Source organism: Neovison vison, chromosome 12 (assembly GCF_020171115.1).
Source record: "Neovison vison isolate M4711 chromosome 12, ASM_NN_V1, whole genome shotgun sequence".
Classification (NCBI taxonomy): Eukaryota; Metazoa; Chordata; class Mammalia; order Carnivora; family Mustelidae; genus Neogale; species Neogale vison.
The window spans coordinates 73,501,375-73,518,437 of record NC_058102.1 but is presented as its reverse complement, the minus strand read 5'-3'; the positions used below and the strand labels follow the sequence as shown (position 1 = coordinate 73,518,437).

Here is a 17,063-nt window from a genome sequence, read left to right as displayed (position 1 = left end):
ATAGAATAAGGCTTTGCATAACTTTCACTTTGTCTCAGTCTTGTTCCTTTGACAATGGACCCAACAGTCCTACCCTCATCTGCTCTATCAAGCTTTCCCCTGGTATTCCAAGGTCTACATGGCTCTCAGAATAGCAGAGGATTCTTCAAAAAAAAAAAAATTACTGTATTAATAAGTAAATGCACGTATTTTCACTGCTATTCAATCTCTTCTTTAAAAGCAAATTAGCACAATTTGCAGACTTATAGCTCCATGCCTCTATTGTCCATAGATACTTCAAAAGCCACATGTCCAACATTTAAATATTCTCCTCCTCTCTTCTAAAAACTCCTTTGATCCTCTCAGCTTAATAAATGGCACCACCATATGCCAACCATTCTCAGAATCCAAAGCCTAAAAATTCATCTCGACTCTTCACTTTCCCTCATCCCCACCAATCTCTAAATCCTATCAGTTCAACTTCCATTACCTCTTGAATCTGTCCATTCCAGTGCTACTACTATCAGCTCAGGCTATCATCAAAGTACTCCTATCTAGTCTCTTCCTGTGACCTCTAGAGTTCTTTTAACACTTCACAGCCAGAGTTCTTTCTAAAACTCATTGTCCTATGCATGCCCTGTCCCTGCTTAAAAACTACCTATGACTCCACCCAAAGTCTCCAGACTAAGCCTAAATTGTTAAACATAACACAGATCATCAGGCCCCATTTTGGCTTTCTGGTCAGAAGAGCATACCACCAGCCAGCCAAATCCAGCCCACTGCCCATTTTTGTACTTTGCTACGTAAAGCTTTTAGTTTTAAATGGTTGAAAAACCAAAATATAAATAAAATTTCATGCTAGTGAAAACTACATGAAATTCAAACTACAGTGTCCCTAAGAAAACTTTATTAGAACACAGCTCCACTCATTCGTACTGCTTATGGTTTCTTTTGAGCTACAAGTTGAGTAGCTCTGACCAAGGCAGTATGGCCTAAAAAACTCTACAATTTTTACTGTCTGGCCCTTTATAGAAAAAGTTTGCCAACTCCTGCTCTACATTCATCTCTCACCATCCCCCCGCCATTGCAGCCACCTCCTTGAACTGTCTGCAGTCCCTAACAGCCCGCAGTTCTTTCTGTGAACTGCTCCCCCTACTCCTCCCTGGGTGCTCGCATATAACTTCATCTAAACATTTAACAGTTATTCTAATTGTCCTACTACTGGTCTGGTGCATGTGTTCACCACTGGATCCTCAGCACCAGCTCTATCTCCACTCTCCTTCAGTGCTTGATTTATGTGTATTGCCTGAGTGAGCAGCATCCTGAGAAGATGAACAAAACTGGGTTCCAACTTTCAGCAGCTCACAAAAGGAAGAGAGACACATAAACAACAAATTAATCCACAAGGAAGAATGGAAAAACTAAAAAAATAGCCGGTACTCTGCGGCATAACCAAAATGAAATAGTTCCACCTGGGAAATAGTGCCCCTTCTTTAGAATCCTGATTGGAACAGATGCCCCTCCCCCATGATGAAATTCTTACTGAGCTTTTTTGCCGGCATGTAGTGTCCTCATCTATAAAATAAGGCTAAATAATCCCGACTTCACAGGATTAAATGAACGTAGTTAATGAGAGCACGTACTGAGGTACGTGCTTCAGAGAAAATGCTGGGTAAACAGCGGTCACTCCTGGTTGCTCTAAAACGCTCCGTTTCACGTTAACGGAGTCCACTTCCAAGGGAGTTTCCAGTATATGGAGACGCCAAATGCACGGACCAGCATCAAATACAACCCTACTGGAAAAGCAGGGGCTTCTGTGCATAGCGCCGCCGGAGGTGTGCCGGGTTAAGCTGCGCGCGGGGCTTGAACTCCAGGGAAACCGCCTGTAAACGGAGTCCGCGAGTTGGAAAAACTACAGTTCCCGTCGTGCCTCACCGAGTTTAGGGCTACTCTACATTTTATCACCTCCCTTCTCTTCTTTCCCTCTGTAGTCCCGAGCGTGGCAGCGTCCAGGTCACCGGAAGAAGCCGTGTGACGTCACGAGGGCCTACGCGTCGCGCGGGGGGCAGGAGTTGACGGACGGTCTCTGGCTACGTTTGGGCGGCCCTGGGACCACGGAAGAGGCTCTCCTGGGCGGCCGCGATGCCTAGCTCGCGGCGGGTCAGTCAGCTTCTGGATCTGTGAGTCCACCCGGTCTCCGCCTCCCCTTCGCCCCGCCCCAGCGGAGCCCTGTGCTCACTCTCCCTCCCCGCCCCCTTCCCACCTCTGGACCTCTGAAGAGGCCGTGCTGGTGTTTCTGTTTCTGAGTTCCTGATTTATTGTCTCCTCATAGACGACGGTTGTACCAAGTGGGCTGCTAGGCAGGTTTGCCCCTCTGTCCGCCCTGGGCGCCCCCAGATTGGTGTCCGAAATCTCAGTCAGCCTTGACAACTCGATGCCCAGGCAATTCCTGGCCGTGGCCTGTTTCTGACGGGAGCTGAAAGCCTTGGTAGATCAAAACAAAATACTAGATGTGGCTCTCTGAAGCCTTCAGCAAAGTTCCACCGTTCCTGTAACCGGGATAGGTACTGAGTCTTTGAGGGAGCACGGCTCCTCGATCGCTTGATGGCGATTACAAGGTTCAGCTTCCAGTCCCATTCAGCAGCTGTGTGACGACGGAGAGGAACTAACCTCCGTGCCTGAGTTCTTGCCCTATCAAATTAGTGTAACACCAGTACCTATCTCATAGAGTTGTAGCGAGGAATAAATTTTACATATGTAAGGACCTTAGAAGGATGCCTGGTGTCAAATTTCAAGGAGCTTTACTTGGTAATAAATATTTTAGTGAGGGAGAAACGAGAGTCTGAGAGGCATGTCTTTGCAAAATGGCCTATAAAAGGGGAACGACTAGGTGTGTTTAACCTTTACAGTGATTGGTTATTACAATGATTGGTACCACAATTTAAAGAACAGCGAGGGATTGGTTAAAAGTGATTATCTTACATTATTTTAGGGAGATGATTTAAGGTTTTTTTTTTTTTAATGATTATCAGAGGGATTTATAAGAAATAACTTAAGTTTCACTTATGTTCATGAAGTAAACCAGATTATGTTTCATTTATGTGGGCTAACTGGTTTGCTCTGCTTGGGGGATTTTCAAGGGTGGTCTCCATTTTATTTTATCTAAAAAATTACCCTCTTGGTCGTTACCTCAGCGAGCTGAAAGTGTGAGCCAATATACTATTACCCCCGCTACCACTGTTGATGTAGTAATTGGGTTGTATGGTCATGTAGTTGCCATTACAAACAGTTGCATAGTCATTTTAGGCATGGGCTGTGGGATTATTGAGTTCTTTGAGTTGTGTAATCGTGATGGATATCATTTGGTGTGTCAGTGGCTGCTGAAAGGCATTTAAAACTCTTGAAAGGAGACAGTGCACTAGTGTGAGAAGGTGGGGGAGTTACAGTAAAGTATCCTCTAGACCTAGTAGGCACTTGGAAGGCAAAAAATGAAACAAGCCTCTCCAGACTGTTTACACAGACTTTTCTTCAATGTGACCTACTGACAAGGGAGCCATTGGGTCCAGGTGCTATGCAGCTGTTCTCCACCCCGTCCAAACCTTAAGCTACAGCTTTTATAGAGCAAGGGGCTTGAGGTGCAGTCAAACTGGGTTATCTAAAGTGGTGCCTTTTGTGCATCAGTCATCTCTCCTCCTTACCTAAAGTGTGCCTTCTGTGTGCCACTTGAGGGTAGTATTTTGGTCAGGGCATACATTAACATCCAAGAGGCCTGGAACATGTAGCCCGGTGGGAGATCATTGCATGAGCATAAACAAAATGGTGGCCAAAGATGGAGTCAGTTTTGTTAGCACTCCTACAACTAGCAAGGTTAATATGATAACTATGAGGGAAGTAATAGATAAGTGTGAAGAATTCCTGGGAGCAGAGATTCCCAGGAGCCAAGATTTAACCAACTAAATAAATCGGTGGAAGAAGTATCACCTATTTGATGAAAGACCGACATTTGATCTGTAGGATCTTTTAAATTGGGAGTCATAGTTCCTAATTTATTAACATGGAATTTTTTTTTTTTTAAAACCAGTTAGAGCATATGCATCTCCTTGTTAACTAGTTAGGGTGTCTAAGGCTGTGTAGTTATCTAATATAACTCTGGTTAGAGAGTTTATAGATTTTTACTGTGATTGTAGGGATTTTGCAGAAGAGATGATTTCTCTTTGGAAATTTATAATTTTTAAAAAAGATTTTATTTATTTATGACAGACAGAGATCACAAGTAGGCAGAGAGGCAGGCAGAGAGAGAGAGAGAGAGAGAGATGGGTAAGCAGGCTCCCTGCTGAGCAGAGAGCCTGATGCTGGGCTCTATCCCAGGACCCTGAGATCATGACCTGAGCGGAAGGCGGAGGCTTTAACACATTGAGCCACCCAGGCGCTCCTCTCTTTGGTAATTTAAAAGCAGTCTTTTGTTGTTGTCTTTTCCAATAAACTAACTCTCCAAGTTCTCATGTCTTCATTTGGAATCCATCACAGAAAGCTTCTTAGACCTGGTGGAAAATAAGTTTTTTAATATTGTTTAGTGCCTTACACTTTTGAATCATGATTACTTAGGATAAACATGAGGATGTCTTATTTTGGGAGTGTTATAGGTGACTTCCATCTCAGATGGGCCTCTTTACAGTGTGAGCAATCAGGCATTTCTGTGGAAATAAAACAAGGATAAAAATTAATCATTGGAGCAAACTACAAATTCAGTTTCTGAGTCTGGAGAGCAGCCAGTCAAGAAAATTTCTAGATTTGAGCTCAAAACATTTTTAGATAATGGAGTGAGGATGGCAGTTTCAATCTGTTTGATTTTCCTGATTTGCAGCTTGAATGACTCTGATGATGTCATTGGGTGTTCTGGTGAACTCTCTGAATGGCATGTATAGAAATAAGCATGAAGGTTGTCTGTACATGATCTGTTGTGGTAATATCTCTGAAGTTTATACCAAGTTGTCTGGCTTTAGGTTGAAGGGCTTGAGTTAAAGGACAATTTTAGTTTTTATTTCAAATCAGAATGGTGAGAAAAAAATTAGAAATGTTAGATTGGAAAGTTGTAGCCAGATGTTGGAGGAAACTAGAAGAATTCAGGACCAGTCCAGTTTACAGACAGATAACAAAACCTCAAAGGTCATGAACAGGACTAGAATCTGATAATAGGTATACTATAATTTTCTACTGAAACACAATTTTTATCTCTATAGTTTCTTCATTTTAACAAAGATAATCACAGTAAAATTGCAAAATAAGTTGTCTCATTAAATTCAGCTTATTATTTATGTAAGTACATCAGAATAGTGATTTTATGCACAGTTTCAAATATGATATTCCAGTCCAAGCTTTGGTAATCCAAAGGGTTTTATTGGCTTCACAAATCAAACCTTAGCTTCTTAAAAACTGGTGGTAAGAAATCTCAGATAAGATGTTTAAACACCTCTTCAGGCCAAGAGAAGCCAAGCCAAAGGCTTGTCCAATTATATCCTGTTACAAAGAGAAAAAATTCTCATTGAATTTATGCAAATACCTACACTGCCATGAAAATAAGTCTACTCAATAAGGGGTTTTTGTTGTTGTTTTGTTTTGTTTTGAGTTCTGAAGAAATCAGGTAGGGAGAAAAAAAATAAATGTTTAATTTTTGTTTATAAAAGTTTACCAAATTGTTACAAGTTATATAATGGGTTGAAAGGAGAAAAGGGGTTCTTTAAATTTGGAGAGTAAAACAGTAAAGAACCATAAATGTTGCAAACAATGTCATAAAAATTATAATCTTCCCCATTAGTTGATTTAGTCCGAATTCTTGTTTTCTTACTCTTGGGTTAATAGTTTTGTGAATCAGTTTCTCCATAGCATGCTAGAAATTCTTACCTAGTTAAGTGGTATGATCTTGAAGTTATCAGAAACTTGTATTCTAGAGTACTTGTCAGTGTCTTTTCCATGAATCTCCTTGAAAACAAAATATTTTGGCCTGTAGTTGACTATAAATGTTTTCATGGAAGAATTCAGTATAAAACAATAACTGTCTGTGAATGACAAAAGACTTAAAGATAGCCTTGTTAAAGAGTTCACTATTAAAAAAAAAAAGATGTGGTTGACAGGTAAGCTTGGCTACTCCTGTGGTATTGAAAGACCCTTGGACTTCACCACCCAAGAATCGGACACCAGACTTCCACTGGATGCAAAAGCAAGAGGGTTTATTCTTCACAGACGCGCCTGCGGGCGGTCAGCAGCACCAGCTAGCTGAGCTAGCCCCGGCTTCTTGTTACAAGCTTTTTTATAGGGCAAGAAAAAGGGGTACAGGAGCAACGGTTAAGCAACAGGTTTCCTATTGATTGTTTTAAAACACAATGTGGGTCATCTGAGGTTACAGCTGTTAGTTCCTTCCGAATTCCTCGAGACTACTGGGCGGGACTCTAGAGACTTTCCGTCCTTTGTTCTCTCCCTGTTTTTGCGATAAGGTGGCAGGTGGTGGGAGGATGTTTTTCAGCCAGGCAGTTACAGAAAAGCAAGAGACCCGTTAGTTAATCAACGGCTGGGGGATGGGTGTCTATATTCGGGGTCTTTCAGTATACAACATTTAAATGTAACTGATAACATTATATCAGGGCATATCAGATTCCTAGGAGTTCTATGCAATTTCTGGAACACTTATATTAATAACATATTCATACAAATATAATCTAAGAAGATTAAGCATCCCCTTTACTTGATAATGTTTCCCATGCAATATAACATTTGAAAAATTTATAGTTCAATGCCTTGTCTCAGTTTTTATAAGAAAAGGAAAAAAAACCTGAGATCTTCCCAAAGCAGGGAGCTTTGGGAATATCCCAAAGTTAGTTCGAAGTCAAAAAGACTTCGTTTAGAATTTGATTTTGGGAAGTTTGTAAAAACTGTCAAAAGGTTTCAGTCACTTGATTAGGGTGCCTGAGTGGTGCAGTCAGTTAAGCCTCGGACTCATGATTTTGGCTCAGGTCAGAATCTCAGGGTCGTGCAATAGAGCCCCATATCCAGCTCTGTGCTGGGCATGGAGCCTGCTTAACATTCTCTCTCTCCCTCTCTCCCTTCTCCTCTCTTTTTTCTCTGAAAACAAAACAAAACACCACTTGATTAAATAGGCTCAAAGGTCATTGTGAAAAAACACTTAGTTATCTATTCAACCAAAGCAACAAAAAGATTTCAGAAGCAAATATAGAAAGTACATAGTTGTTTAAAAAAAAAAAAAAAAAGCCTTAGCTCTTTTTAATGTTGAAAGGATTGTTTTCCTAAGCAATCAAAAACCTGATAAAGACTAAGCGAAACTCAGGAAATTATTTTCATGAGACATAGAATCTTTGTTTCCTAGACAAAATACACAAAAGGTAAAGAAAACCTTTCAAAATCTTATAAAAAACAGACTAACAATCCAAGAAACTCTGTCCTTTTAACAGAGAGAAAAGTAAACTGTTGTTTTTTGTTAGTGTATTATTCAACTCAGTTTTGGAAAACTTTATAAATAAATACATTTAATTTTAGCTAACTTTGACCATGCAGCATGAAATTTCTTCGCAAGCTTTCTGTAACTTTCCGCATCCATTTAGATTTTTGTTTTATTCCTTTTTTCTTTCTCATTATGGGATAACCATTTTAATTTAGAACAAAATTACTCTTTTTTTCCTTAATAAGAACCCATCCTATATTCTTTGCATTCTCTTCATATAAAATACACATCCCATTCTCCTCTCATACTTTGTATACATAGTTTTCTTTTACTCTTGTTTTAGTAGGCTTCTATTTATTTAGGGATTATGAATTTTAAGTGTTAGTAACCTTTATTTTCCAACAAAAACTAGGAAGCAGGCAATGGTAAACATCTGCCATACATCAACACCTTGTAGTAGATTAGCAAATTTATGAACACTTCATTACAAGAAATTATATTTTTTAAAGACATGCACTTTCACAGTACATTTTTTAAATGTGGAAAAAGACATGTCTACAAAGATCCAAGTATTTTTTTGTTTCTTTATAAAAATTAAGTGGCCAAAAGTAAATAAACGTAAACATAAGTTTGGCAATTAATGTTTCAATACATTATCTTATTTGGAAATGACCTACGTTTCATTTCATTTCACTCATCTACATTAGATGAATATCCATCATCTAATTTGTCTACTTAATTTGTTTTTAATAATTATGCTTAGATTAACTATTAAATACCTAACATCTTAAGTTTTTCTTGCTTGCACATTTTGTAATGGAGACAGCATCAGCTTATTTGACTAGTAAACCCAGGTAGGAAAGATTGTATTTTTGCATTATATTTAATGTTGATTACTCTGAAGACATGCCTGTTTTAATTAAATCAACACATTTAAACTATTTGCAAAGCTTTTGTTCATTGAAGATTATCCCAGATCTTATGAACTTGAAAAGCATTTGGGTTAGTTTCTATATTTCTGAGAGTTTTGAGAATGCTTAACTTATATAAGTACTTATTTTTCTTCAAGCAAATTAAATATAGCTCTTTTTTAAAATCACATATACATGATATACATTCATAGACACATATACATTAATACATAGGCAGTTGTAAATAGATTTTATAGCTTTCATTTCAAAATTTTAACTGTGTGTCAAGTATAGTAATACAAAACTCAAAAGAACAGCTGGATGCAGATTGTGTTTCTGGCAGATAGAATAATTGAAGTTTATCTACTCAGATGATTTAAACTTTTTACCACAAGTTTTTTATTTGTGTGCTGCAAGAATTCTCTAGAGAGCTATTTTTGGAGTCAATTTGTCTTTTTTTTTTTTTTAAGATTTTATTTATTTATTTGACAGACAGTAGGCAGAGAAACAGGCAGACAGAGAGGGGGAAGCAGACCCCCTGCCGAGCAGAGAGCCTGATGTGGGGCTCAATCCCAGGACCCTGGGATCATGACCTGAGCTGAAGGCAGAGGCTTTAACCCACTGAGCCACCCAGGTGTCCCCGGAGTCAATTTGTCTTATAGACACTTTGGCGTACCAACAAATGAATGCATTTATTGTCTTTAAGCAATTTTTAATTCTCTTTTTTAAAAGGTGTTCCTAAGGTGGGCTATTTTATTTAAGTTAAGGATTTTCCCATGATGGTCAATACAGTTCCACTTATTCTTTGTAAAGTTCACTCATTTTCTTCAAAAAGGTGTAAGATCGTAGTCTGAGTTTTGGACCAGTTGGAACCCATCTTTGCCTTTGATTCCTTAGGAATTCTTAATTATCGGGGGTACTGTTTTTCAGTGGCTGTTCGAAAACAGAGGGGATCACACATTTCACCCTCTTTTGAACAGAATAGCGTGACTTACTGAAAAGCTTCAATAAAGGTTACTCAGTAAAACCAGAAAGGTCAATGCAAAGGGAATTGAGTTTGAATCTGAGAAAGACTTACCCTGGAATTCCATGTTTGGTAAGAAAGCAGTGTGCAATGGGCTTCATGGCTGTTGGATCCTGGTTACTCACTGGCCTTGGGACTGAGTTGGGATCGTCTTTGGATCCCACTTCTGACACCAGAAACTATTAAAATAAAATTCAGAGTTTTACTTGATAGGAATATTTTACTGAGCGAGAAATAAATTGTCAGCAAACTGGGAGACTTCAAACTAGAAGTGGTTAGAATCTCAGAGGGATGTAATTACAGGATGGCTTACAAGGTGAGAATGAGGAAGTTGTTTAATCTTTACAATGACTGGTTATTTACAAGAGGAATTTACACAGTATGAAGATTCCTCAGAAAGTTAGAAATAGGATTACTGTATGATCCAATAATTTCACTACTGGGTATTTACCCAAGGAATACAAAAACACTAATTCAAAAAGATATATATACCCCATGTTTTTTTTTTTTTTTTTCTTTCTTAAAATTAACATGTAATGTATTATTTGTTTCAGGGGTACAGGTTTGTGTACCCCTCTGTTGATTGCAGCATTATTTTCAATAGCCAAATTATGGAAGCCACCCAAGGGTCCATTGATAGATGAATGAATGAAGACATGAAACACATGCAATACTTGCTTGTGCACACATGCATGCATGCACACATTGAAATATTATTCAGCCATAAAAAAGAATGAAATATTGTCATTTGCAACAGCATGGATGGAGCTAGAGAATATAATGCTAAGTAAAATAAGAGAAAGAAAAATATCATATGATTTCACTCTTTCTTTTTTTTAAATTAACATATAATGGATTATATGGGGTTATAAGGGGTACAGGTCTGTGAATCACCAGATTTACATGCTTCACAGCACTCACCATAGCACATACCTTCCCCAATGTCAATAACCCTACCACCCTCTCCCTACACCCCTCCCCACGGCAACTTTCAGTTTGTTTTGTGAGATTAAGAGTCTCTTATAGTTTGTCTCCCCTCCAGTCCCATCTTATTTCATTTATTCTTTTCATACCCCCCCAAGCCCACTATATTTCCTCTCAACTTCCTCATATCAGGGAGATCATATGATAATTATCTTTCTCTGATCAACCTATTTCGCTAGGCATAATACCCTCTAGTTCCATCCAAGTTGGTGTAAATGGCAAGATTTCATTTATGTTGATGGCTGCATAGTGTTTCATTATATATATATATATATATATATATATATATACCACCTCTTCTTTATCCATTCATCTGTTGATGGACATCTAGGTTCTTTCCATAGTTTGGCTATTGTGGACATTGCTGCTATAAACATTCAGGTGCACTTGCACCTTCGGATCACCACATTTGTATCTTTAGGGCAAATACCCAGTAGTGCAGTTGTTGGGTCATAGGGCAGTTCTATTTTCAACTTTATGAGGAACCTCTGTGCTGTTCTCCAGAGTGGTTGCACCAGCTTGCATTCCCACCAACAGTGTAGGAGGGTTCCCCTTTCTCCGCATCCTCGCCAGCACCTGTCATTTCCTGACTTGTTAATTTTAGCCATTCTGACTGGTGTGCAGTGGTATCTCATTGTGGTTTTGATTTGTATTTCCCTGATGCCAAGTGTGTGAAGCACTTTTTCATGTGTCTGTTGGCCATCTGGATGTCTTCTTTGCAGAAATATCTGTTCATGTCCTCTGCCCATTTCTTAATTGGATTAATTATTCTTTGGGTGTTGAGTTTGATAAGTTCTTTATAGATTTTGGGTAATAGACCTTTATCTGATATGTCGTTTGCAAATATCTTCTTCCATTCTGCCAGTTGTCTTTTGCCACTTCCAGTCGGCGACGAGAGAAGAATTAGGCACAAACAAATCAGCTGCAAAAGAATGGGAGCAGAGGAAAACAGTCGAAAAGGATTGCTGCCATGAGCAACTCCACTGTCTCACTTTTATTGGATAGAAAACAATAGCCAACAGAAGGATTGATGAAGGTCAAACGTTAGTCATGTCTTGCAGGCAAGCAAGGAGGAGGGTAAGGTTTATAGTTAACCAAGCACATTTAAAGGACTCATCTAACTAACAACGAGCACTTCTGGGAAGAGAAAGGAGCAACATCAAAAAAGGGAAGCAGGCGGTTTTTGTTCCACCCTGAGCTGACCGGGTGTTCCCGGGTGCTCGGCTTCCCTGAAGCAGGTGACTTTCTGCCCTGCGTGGGCCGGGTGTTCCTGGCTGGCAGGCTTCGGTGAAGGGGTGGCCTTCCGCCCTGAGTGAGCCAGGAATCCCCAGCTGCCCAGCTTCTGTGAAGGGGCGGCATTCCACCCTGAGCGAGCCGGCCATCCCCAGCTGCCCAGCTTCACAGTCGTACATCGTCCTTCTCCCCAAAGACCTGTTGTCAGTATATGTTTTTCTTAAGGCCATATCTAAATGTGCTTGGCAACTAGTAAAATCCTCCAGGGGTTACAGTTTAAGTAACAAATTGTTCCAAGGGGCAGCAGCAGTCTTTTGGTTTTGTTAACCATTTCCTTTGCTGTACAGAACCTTTTGATCTTGATGAAGACCCAATAGTTCATTTTTGCCCTTGCTTCCCTTGCCTTTGGCGATGTTCCTAGGAAGATGTTGCTGCAGCTGAGGTCGAAAAGGTTGCTTCCTGTGTTCTCCTCAAGGATTTTGATGGATTCCTTTCTCACATTGAGGTCCTTCATCCATTTTGAGTCTATTTTTGTGTGTGGTATAAGGAAATGGTCCACTTTCATTTTTCTGCAAGTGGCTGTCTAATTTTCCCAACACCATTTCCCATTGAAGAGACTGTCTTTTTTCTATTGGACAATCTTTTTCCTGCTTTGTCAAAAGTTAGTTGACCATAGAGTTGAGGGTCTATTTCTGGGCTCTCTATTCTGTTCCATTGATCTATGTGTCTGCTTTTGTGCCAGTACCATACTTTCTTGATGATGAAGCTTTGTAATAGAGTTTGAAGTATGGAATTGTGATGCCGCCAACTTTGGCTTTCTTTTTCAATAGTCCTTTGGCTATTTGAGGTCTTTTCAGGTCCCATATAAATTTTAGGATTATTTGTTCCATTTCTCTGAAAATATGGGTGGGATTTTGATAGGGATTGCATTAAATGTGTAGACTGTTTTAGGTAGCATAGATATTTTCACAATATTTGTTCTTCCTATCCATGTTCTTCCTATTCCTTCCTTCCTATTAATTTTTCCTTAATTTCCTGGTTGACCCATTCATTCTTTAGAAGGATGCTGTTTAGTCTCCATGTATTTGGGTTCTTTCCAAATTTCCTCTTGTGATTGAGTTCTAGGTTCAGAGCGTTATGGTCTGATAATATGCAGGGAATGATCCCAGTCTTTTGGTACTGGTTGAGACCTGCTTTGTGACCCAGGATATGATCTATTCTGGAGAATGTTCCATGTGCACTTGAGAAGAATGTGTATTCTGCTGCTTTGGGATGGAATGTTCTGAGTATATCTGTGATGTTCATCTGGTGCAGTGTGTAATTTAAGGCCTTTATTTCCTTGTTGATCTTTTGCTTGGATGATCTGTCTATTTCAGTGAGGGGAGTGTTAAAGTCCCCTAATATTATTGTATTATTGTCGATATGTTTCTTTGATTTTGTTATTAATTGGTTTATATAGTTGGCTGTTCCCATGTTAGGGGCATAGATATTTAAAATTGTTAGATCTTCTTGTTGGACAGACCCTCTGAGTATGATATAATGTCTTCCTCATCTCTTATTATAGCCTTTGGCTTAAAATCTAATTTGTCTGATATAAGGATTGCAATCCAAACTTTCTTTGGGTGTCCATTAGCATGGTAAATTGTTTTCCACCCACTCACTTTAAATATGGAGATGTCTTTGTGTCTGAAATGAGTTTCTTATAGACAGCGTATTAATGGGTTTTGTTTTTTTTTATCCATTCTGATACCCTGTGTCTTTTGATTGGGGAATTTAGCCCGTTTACATTCAGGTTAACTATTGAGAGATGTGAATTTAGTGCCATTGTATTGCCTTTAAGGTGACTATTACTGTAAGTAAGGGGGTAAAAAGAAGTTCAGAAAAAAAAATTTAAAAGAAAAAAATAAAAAATATTGAAAAGAAAGTATATATATTAGACTGGTGAATAGAACTGAGTAACCCACTTAATGTTGGGAGTATTTTGGTGTCTTAGAAGGAACTACCTACCAAAATTTTAAAGAATGAAAAACTTTATATATACATACACACAAAATAAGGGTAAACATGGTGAAGGGATGGAATATGACTCAAAAGATGAGAAATTTTTAAAAAAAAAACTTTTGAAAAAAGAGTTGATAAGATAAATTGTTTGGGAGAATAAAGAAAAAGAAGGTGGGGAGAATTTGCTCAGGCTGGAGAGTAGAACAAAGTCCTGTGCTAGGTTTAGGGTATATTTTGCTCTATTAGAAGAAGTTCTATCCCCAATTTTTTTTTTTTTTTGGAAGAAAAAACCCTATGTGTATACAAAAAATAAATTTTAGATACAATGAAGGATAAAATATGATTATAATAATGAAGGTTCAAAAAGATTTTTTATGAAAGATATTTTTAAGATAAACTAGTTAAAAACATTAAAAGAGAAAAGAATAAAATTTAAAAAAATTTAGCATAAAAAATAAAATTAAAAAAATTAACTTTGTCAGACTAAAGAATCATGTGAAGAAAACCATGAATTCCATGCTTTGCTTTCTCCTCCTCTGGAATTCCGCTGTTCTCCTTGGTAAGTGAACTTACCAAGTGAACTTGGTCTTGGCTGGATTGCTGATCTTCTGGGGGAGAGGCCTGTTGTAGTGTTTCTCAGGTGTCTTTGCCAGAGGCAGAATTGCATCGCCCTTACCAAGGGCAGGGCTAAGTAATTCACTCGGTTTTGCTTTGGGGAACTTTTATTCCCTGAACACTTTCTATGGAGTTCTGGAGGACAGGAATTAGAATGGTGGCCTCCCAGTCTCCGACCCAGAAGAGTCTAGAGCTTGGGACCCCACTCCTCAGTGCGCTCTCAGAGGAATATGCTCAATCACTCCCATCTCCCTGGCCTCTAGCCACTCTCTGAGCTTACCCAGCCTGTGACCAAGCATATCTGTCTCTGTCTCTGGCACACAGCTCCTCCTTGAGTCTCCAAACCCAGGAGATCCCTGTGCTCTTCCAGGGTGGTCGCCTCGCATCTTGTGGGGTCCCTGCTCACAGAGCAGTGGCCCTACTGTGATCACGGTTTAAGGTAACACTGAGTTGAAAGCTCACCTCTTGGCTCTGTCTCTGTAGCTGGCTTCCCCGCTCTAATACCTGTGAGCTCTGCGACATTCAGACACCCCCGATCCTTCTGTGACCCCATGGGACCTGAGACCACTCTGTTCCCGCATGGGCTTCACCCTGGCTTAGCCTCTAGAGCGATGTCCCTCAGTGGAGCAGACTTGTAAAAGTTCTGATTTTGTGCTCTGTTGTTCTGCCACTTGCCAGGAGCTGGCCCATCCCCCTGCTGTCTATCTTCCCCTCGCTTTGGATTCACTTCTCCACAGATCCTACCTTTCAGAAAGTAGTCAATTTCCCATTTCTAGAATTGCTGCTCTTCTTCTCTTCAATCTCCTGTTGGATTTGTAGGTGTTTGTAATGGTATGATAAACTATCTAATTGATCTCTTGCTACCTGATGTCATCTCAGCCTGCTATTCCTCTGCCATCTTGACCCCCGCCCCCCAATTTCACTCTTATGTGGAATTTAAGAAACCAAGCAAATGAGCAAAGAGCAAAGAGACAAACAAAGCAAGCAAAAATTCTAAAATATAGAGAACAAACTTATGGTATGTTGAGGAGCAGCAGGTTGAGTGTGGAGAGATGGGTGAAATAAGTGAAGGGGATTAAAGAGTGCACTTATGAGCACTGAGTAATGTATAGAATTGTTGAATCATTACATTATACACTGAAAACTATTATAACACTGTATGTTAAGTATACTGGAATTATTTTTTTTAAATGGGAGTTTGTAGATGGCAGGGGATTGGTTAAAAGGTGATTTAAGTGTTATTTATCATTATCAGAGACGTTTACAAGAAATAACCTAGGTTAAGTTTCTCATATTCATGATATAAGCTAGATTAAGTTTCATTTATGTGACTTAACTGGTTTTGTCTGCTTGAGGGATTTTCAAGTGTATCCATGTTATTTCATTTTAACCCTAGAAAGTAATAAGCACCACTAAGTGTTAGCTATTGTTATTATTTCACATGGGATATTTTGCTTGAAGTTGGAGTTATAGTGGCAGTTGCTTCTCTTCAAGACCTTTCAGTTCATTAATATTACATTTAAAATATTGCTGTGTAAAAATTAAGGCTGTGGAGAACAATTATCTTAACCTGCTGAGTGCTGTTGAAATCACTGAGATGTAACCTTTACATTATATCTTATAAGCTTCTGGCTCTCAGTCCACGGTCATGTGTTTTGTTTTTGTTTTTTTTAAGATTTTACTTTATTTATTTGAGGTGGAGAGATCATGCTCAAGAGAGAGTATAAACGGGGATGGGGGTGGGAAGGCAGAGGACATAGGAGAAGCAGACTTCCCTGAGCAGGGAGCCTGATGTGGGCTCCATCCCAGGACCCCAGGATCATGACCCGAGCAGAAGGCAAATGCTTAACCATCTAAGCCACCCAGGTGCCCCCACAGTCACTTTTTATAAGAGAAATCTGTTGTTTCTCCTATGTGTAACTTGGGCTTGGGTAGAGTCCTGAGTAAAGTATCTTGCTTTCATTCTTGGCTTAAATTTTATGCCTAATCCAAATAGGATTTTCTTTTTCAGTGAAAAATAGTTGGAGAAGTAGTTAAGAGTGCAAGTTAGGAAGACAGACTAAAGTCTAGCTGAATTCCTGTCTTTATTCTAACGCTTCCCTGATACATCCATACAAATGATCCTCTGAACTTCTGTGACCAGAATCAAGTCTTTTATCTCTTCATAGCCACAGTTCCTTATTTTTAGGAGTTGCTCAGTATTGGGGTAAGCATGTATTTAAAGTGCACATTTGGCATATGAAGCACTATGCTGATGATTGTGGGAAATAAATAGCATAAAGAAGTTACAGTCTTATGGGACTAGCATAAGGCAAATGTATAAATAGCAATAGTATAGGTAATGATTGCACAAAAGAGGGATTAACAAAGTGTTTTGAGATTTCTGATGAGGAAAAGAATATACAAGACTAGGAGAAGGCTTTGTAAAGGGGGTTGTATTTGAAGATTGGTAGCATCTGATAGTTAGAAATTGGAGGAAATGCATCCAAGAAGGAGTGGAATAATAAGGGCAAAGGCTTGACAAGCTGGAAAGTTAGAAATATGGGAGAAGACCAGAAATCAGTATTTCACCAGAAAGTAGCATTCAATTTGGCTGGAGAATACAACATGAATGGCAGAGTAGTATGACATAAAGCCATATTATTTGGAGTAGTGTTTAATTCCTCTACAGTAGGAGCTATAAAAGGTTTTGGAATGGTTCTGGGAGTAGAGAGAGATTTGAATTAGAGAGAAGTTGAGAATAAAGAGACTCTTAGGAATCTACTGCAGAATCTTGGAAAAAGGTAAAAAGAGCCCAAACAGGGAGACACATGTGAAGATGTTCATTGCAGAATTTCATTGTGGTGACAGAAAATTGGAAAGT

The 17,063-nt window shown here is 39.1% G+C and overlaps 1 protein-coding gene across 2 annotated transcripts in view; it reads left to right on the top strand.

Annotated features, from left to right (window-relative positions):
- The first annotated feature begins 1,989 nt into the window (after positions 1-1,989).
- The window catches only part of AMN1 (antagonist of mitotic exit network 1 homolog), a 69,396-nt gene continuing 54,322 nt past the window's right edge, over positions 1,990-17,063 (top strand). Inside the window, exon 1 of one of the 2 annotated variants that reach the window (XM_044227819.1) lies at positions 1,990-2,159. In XM_044227819.1, coding sequence (XP_044083754.1) covers positions 2,122-2,159 — 38 coding nt within the window. In that variant the 5' untranslated portion in view covers positions 1,990-2,121. The remainder of the gene's footprint in view (positions 2,160-17,063) is intronic. The other variant, XM_044227818.1, reaches the window with a different exon arrangement.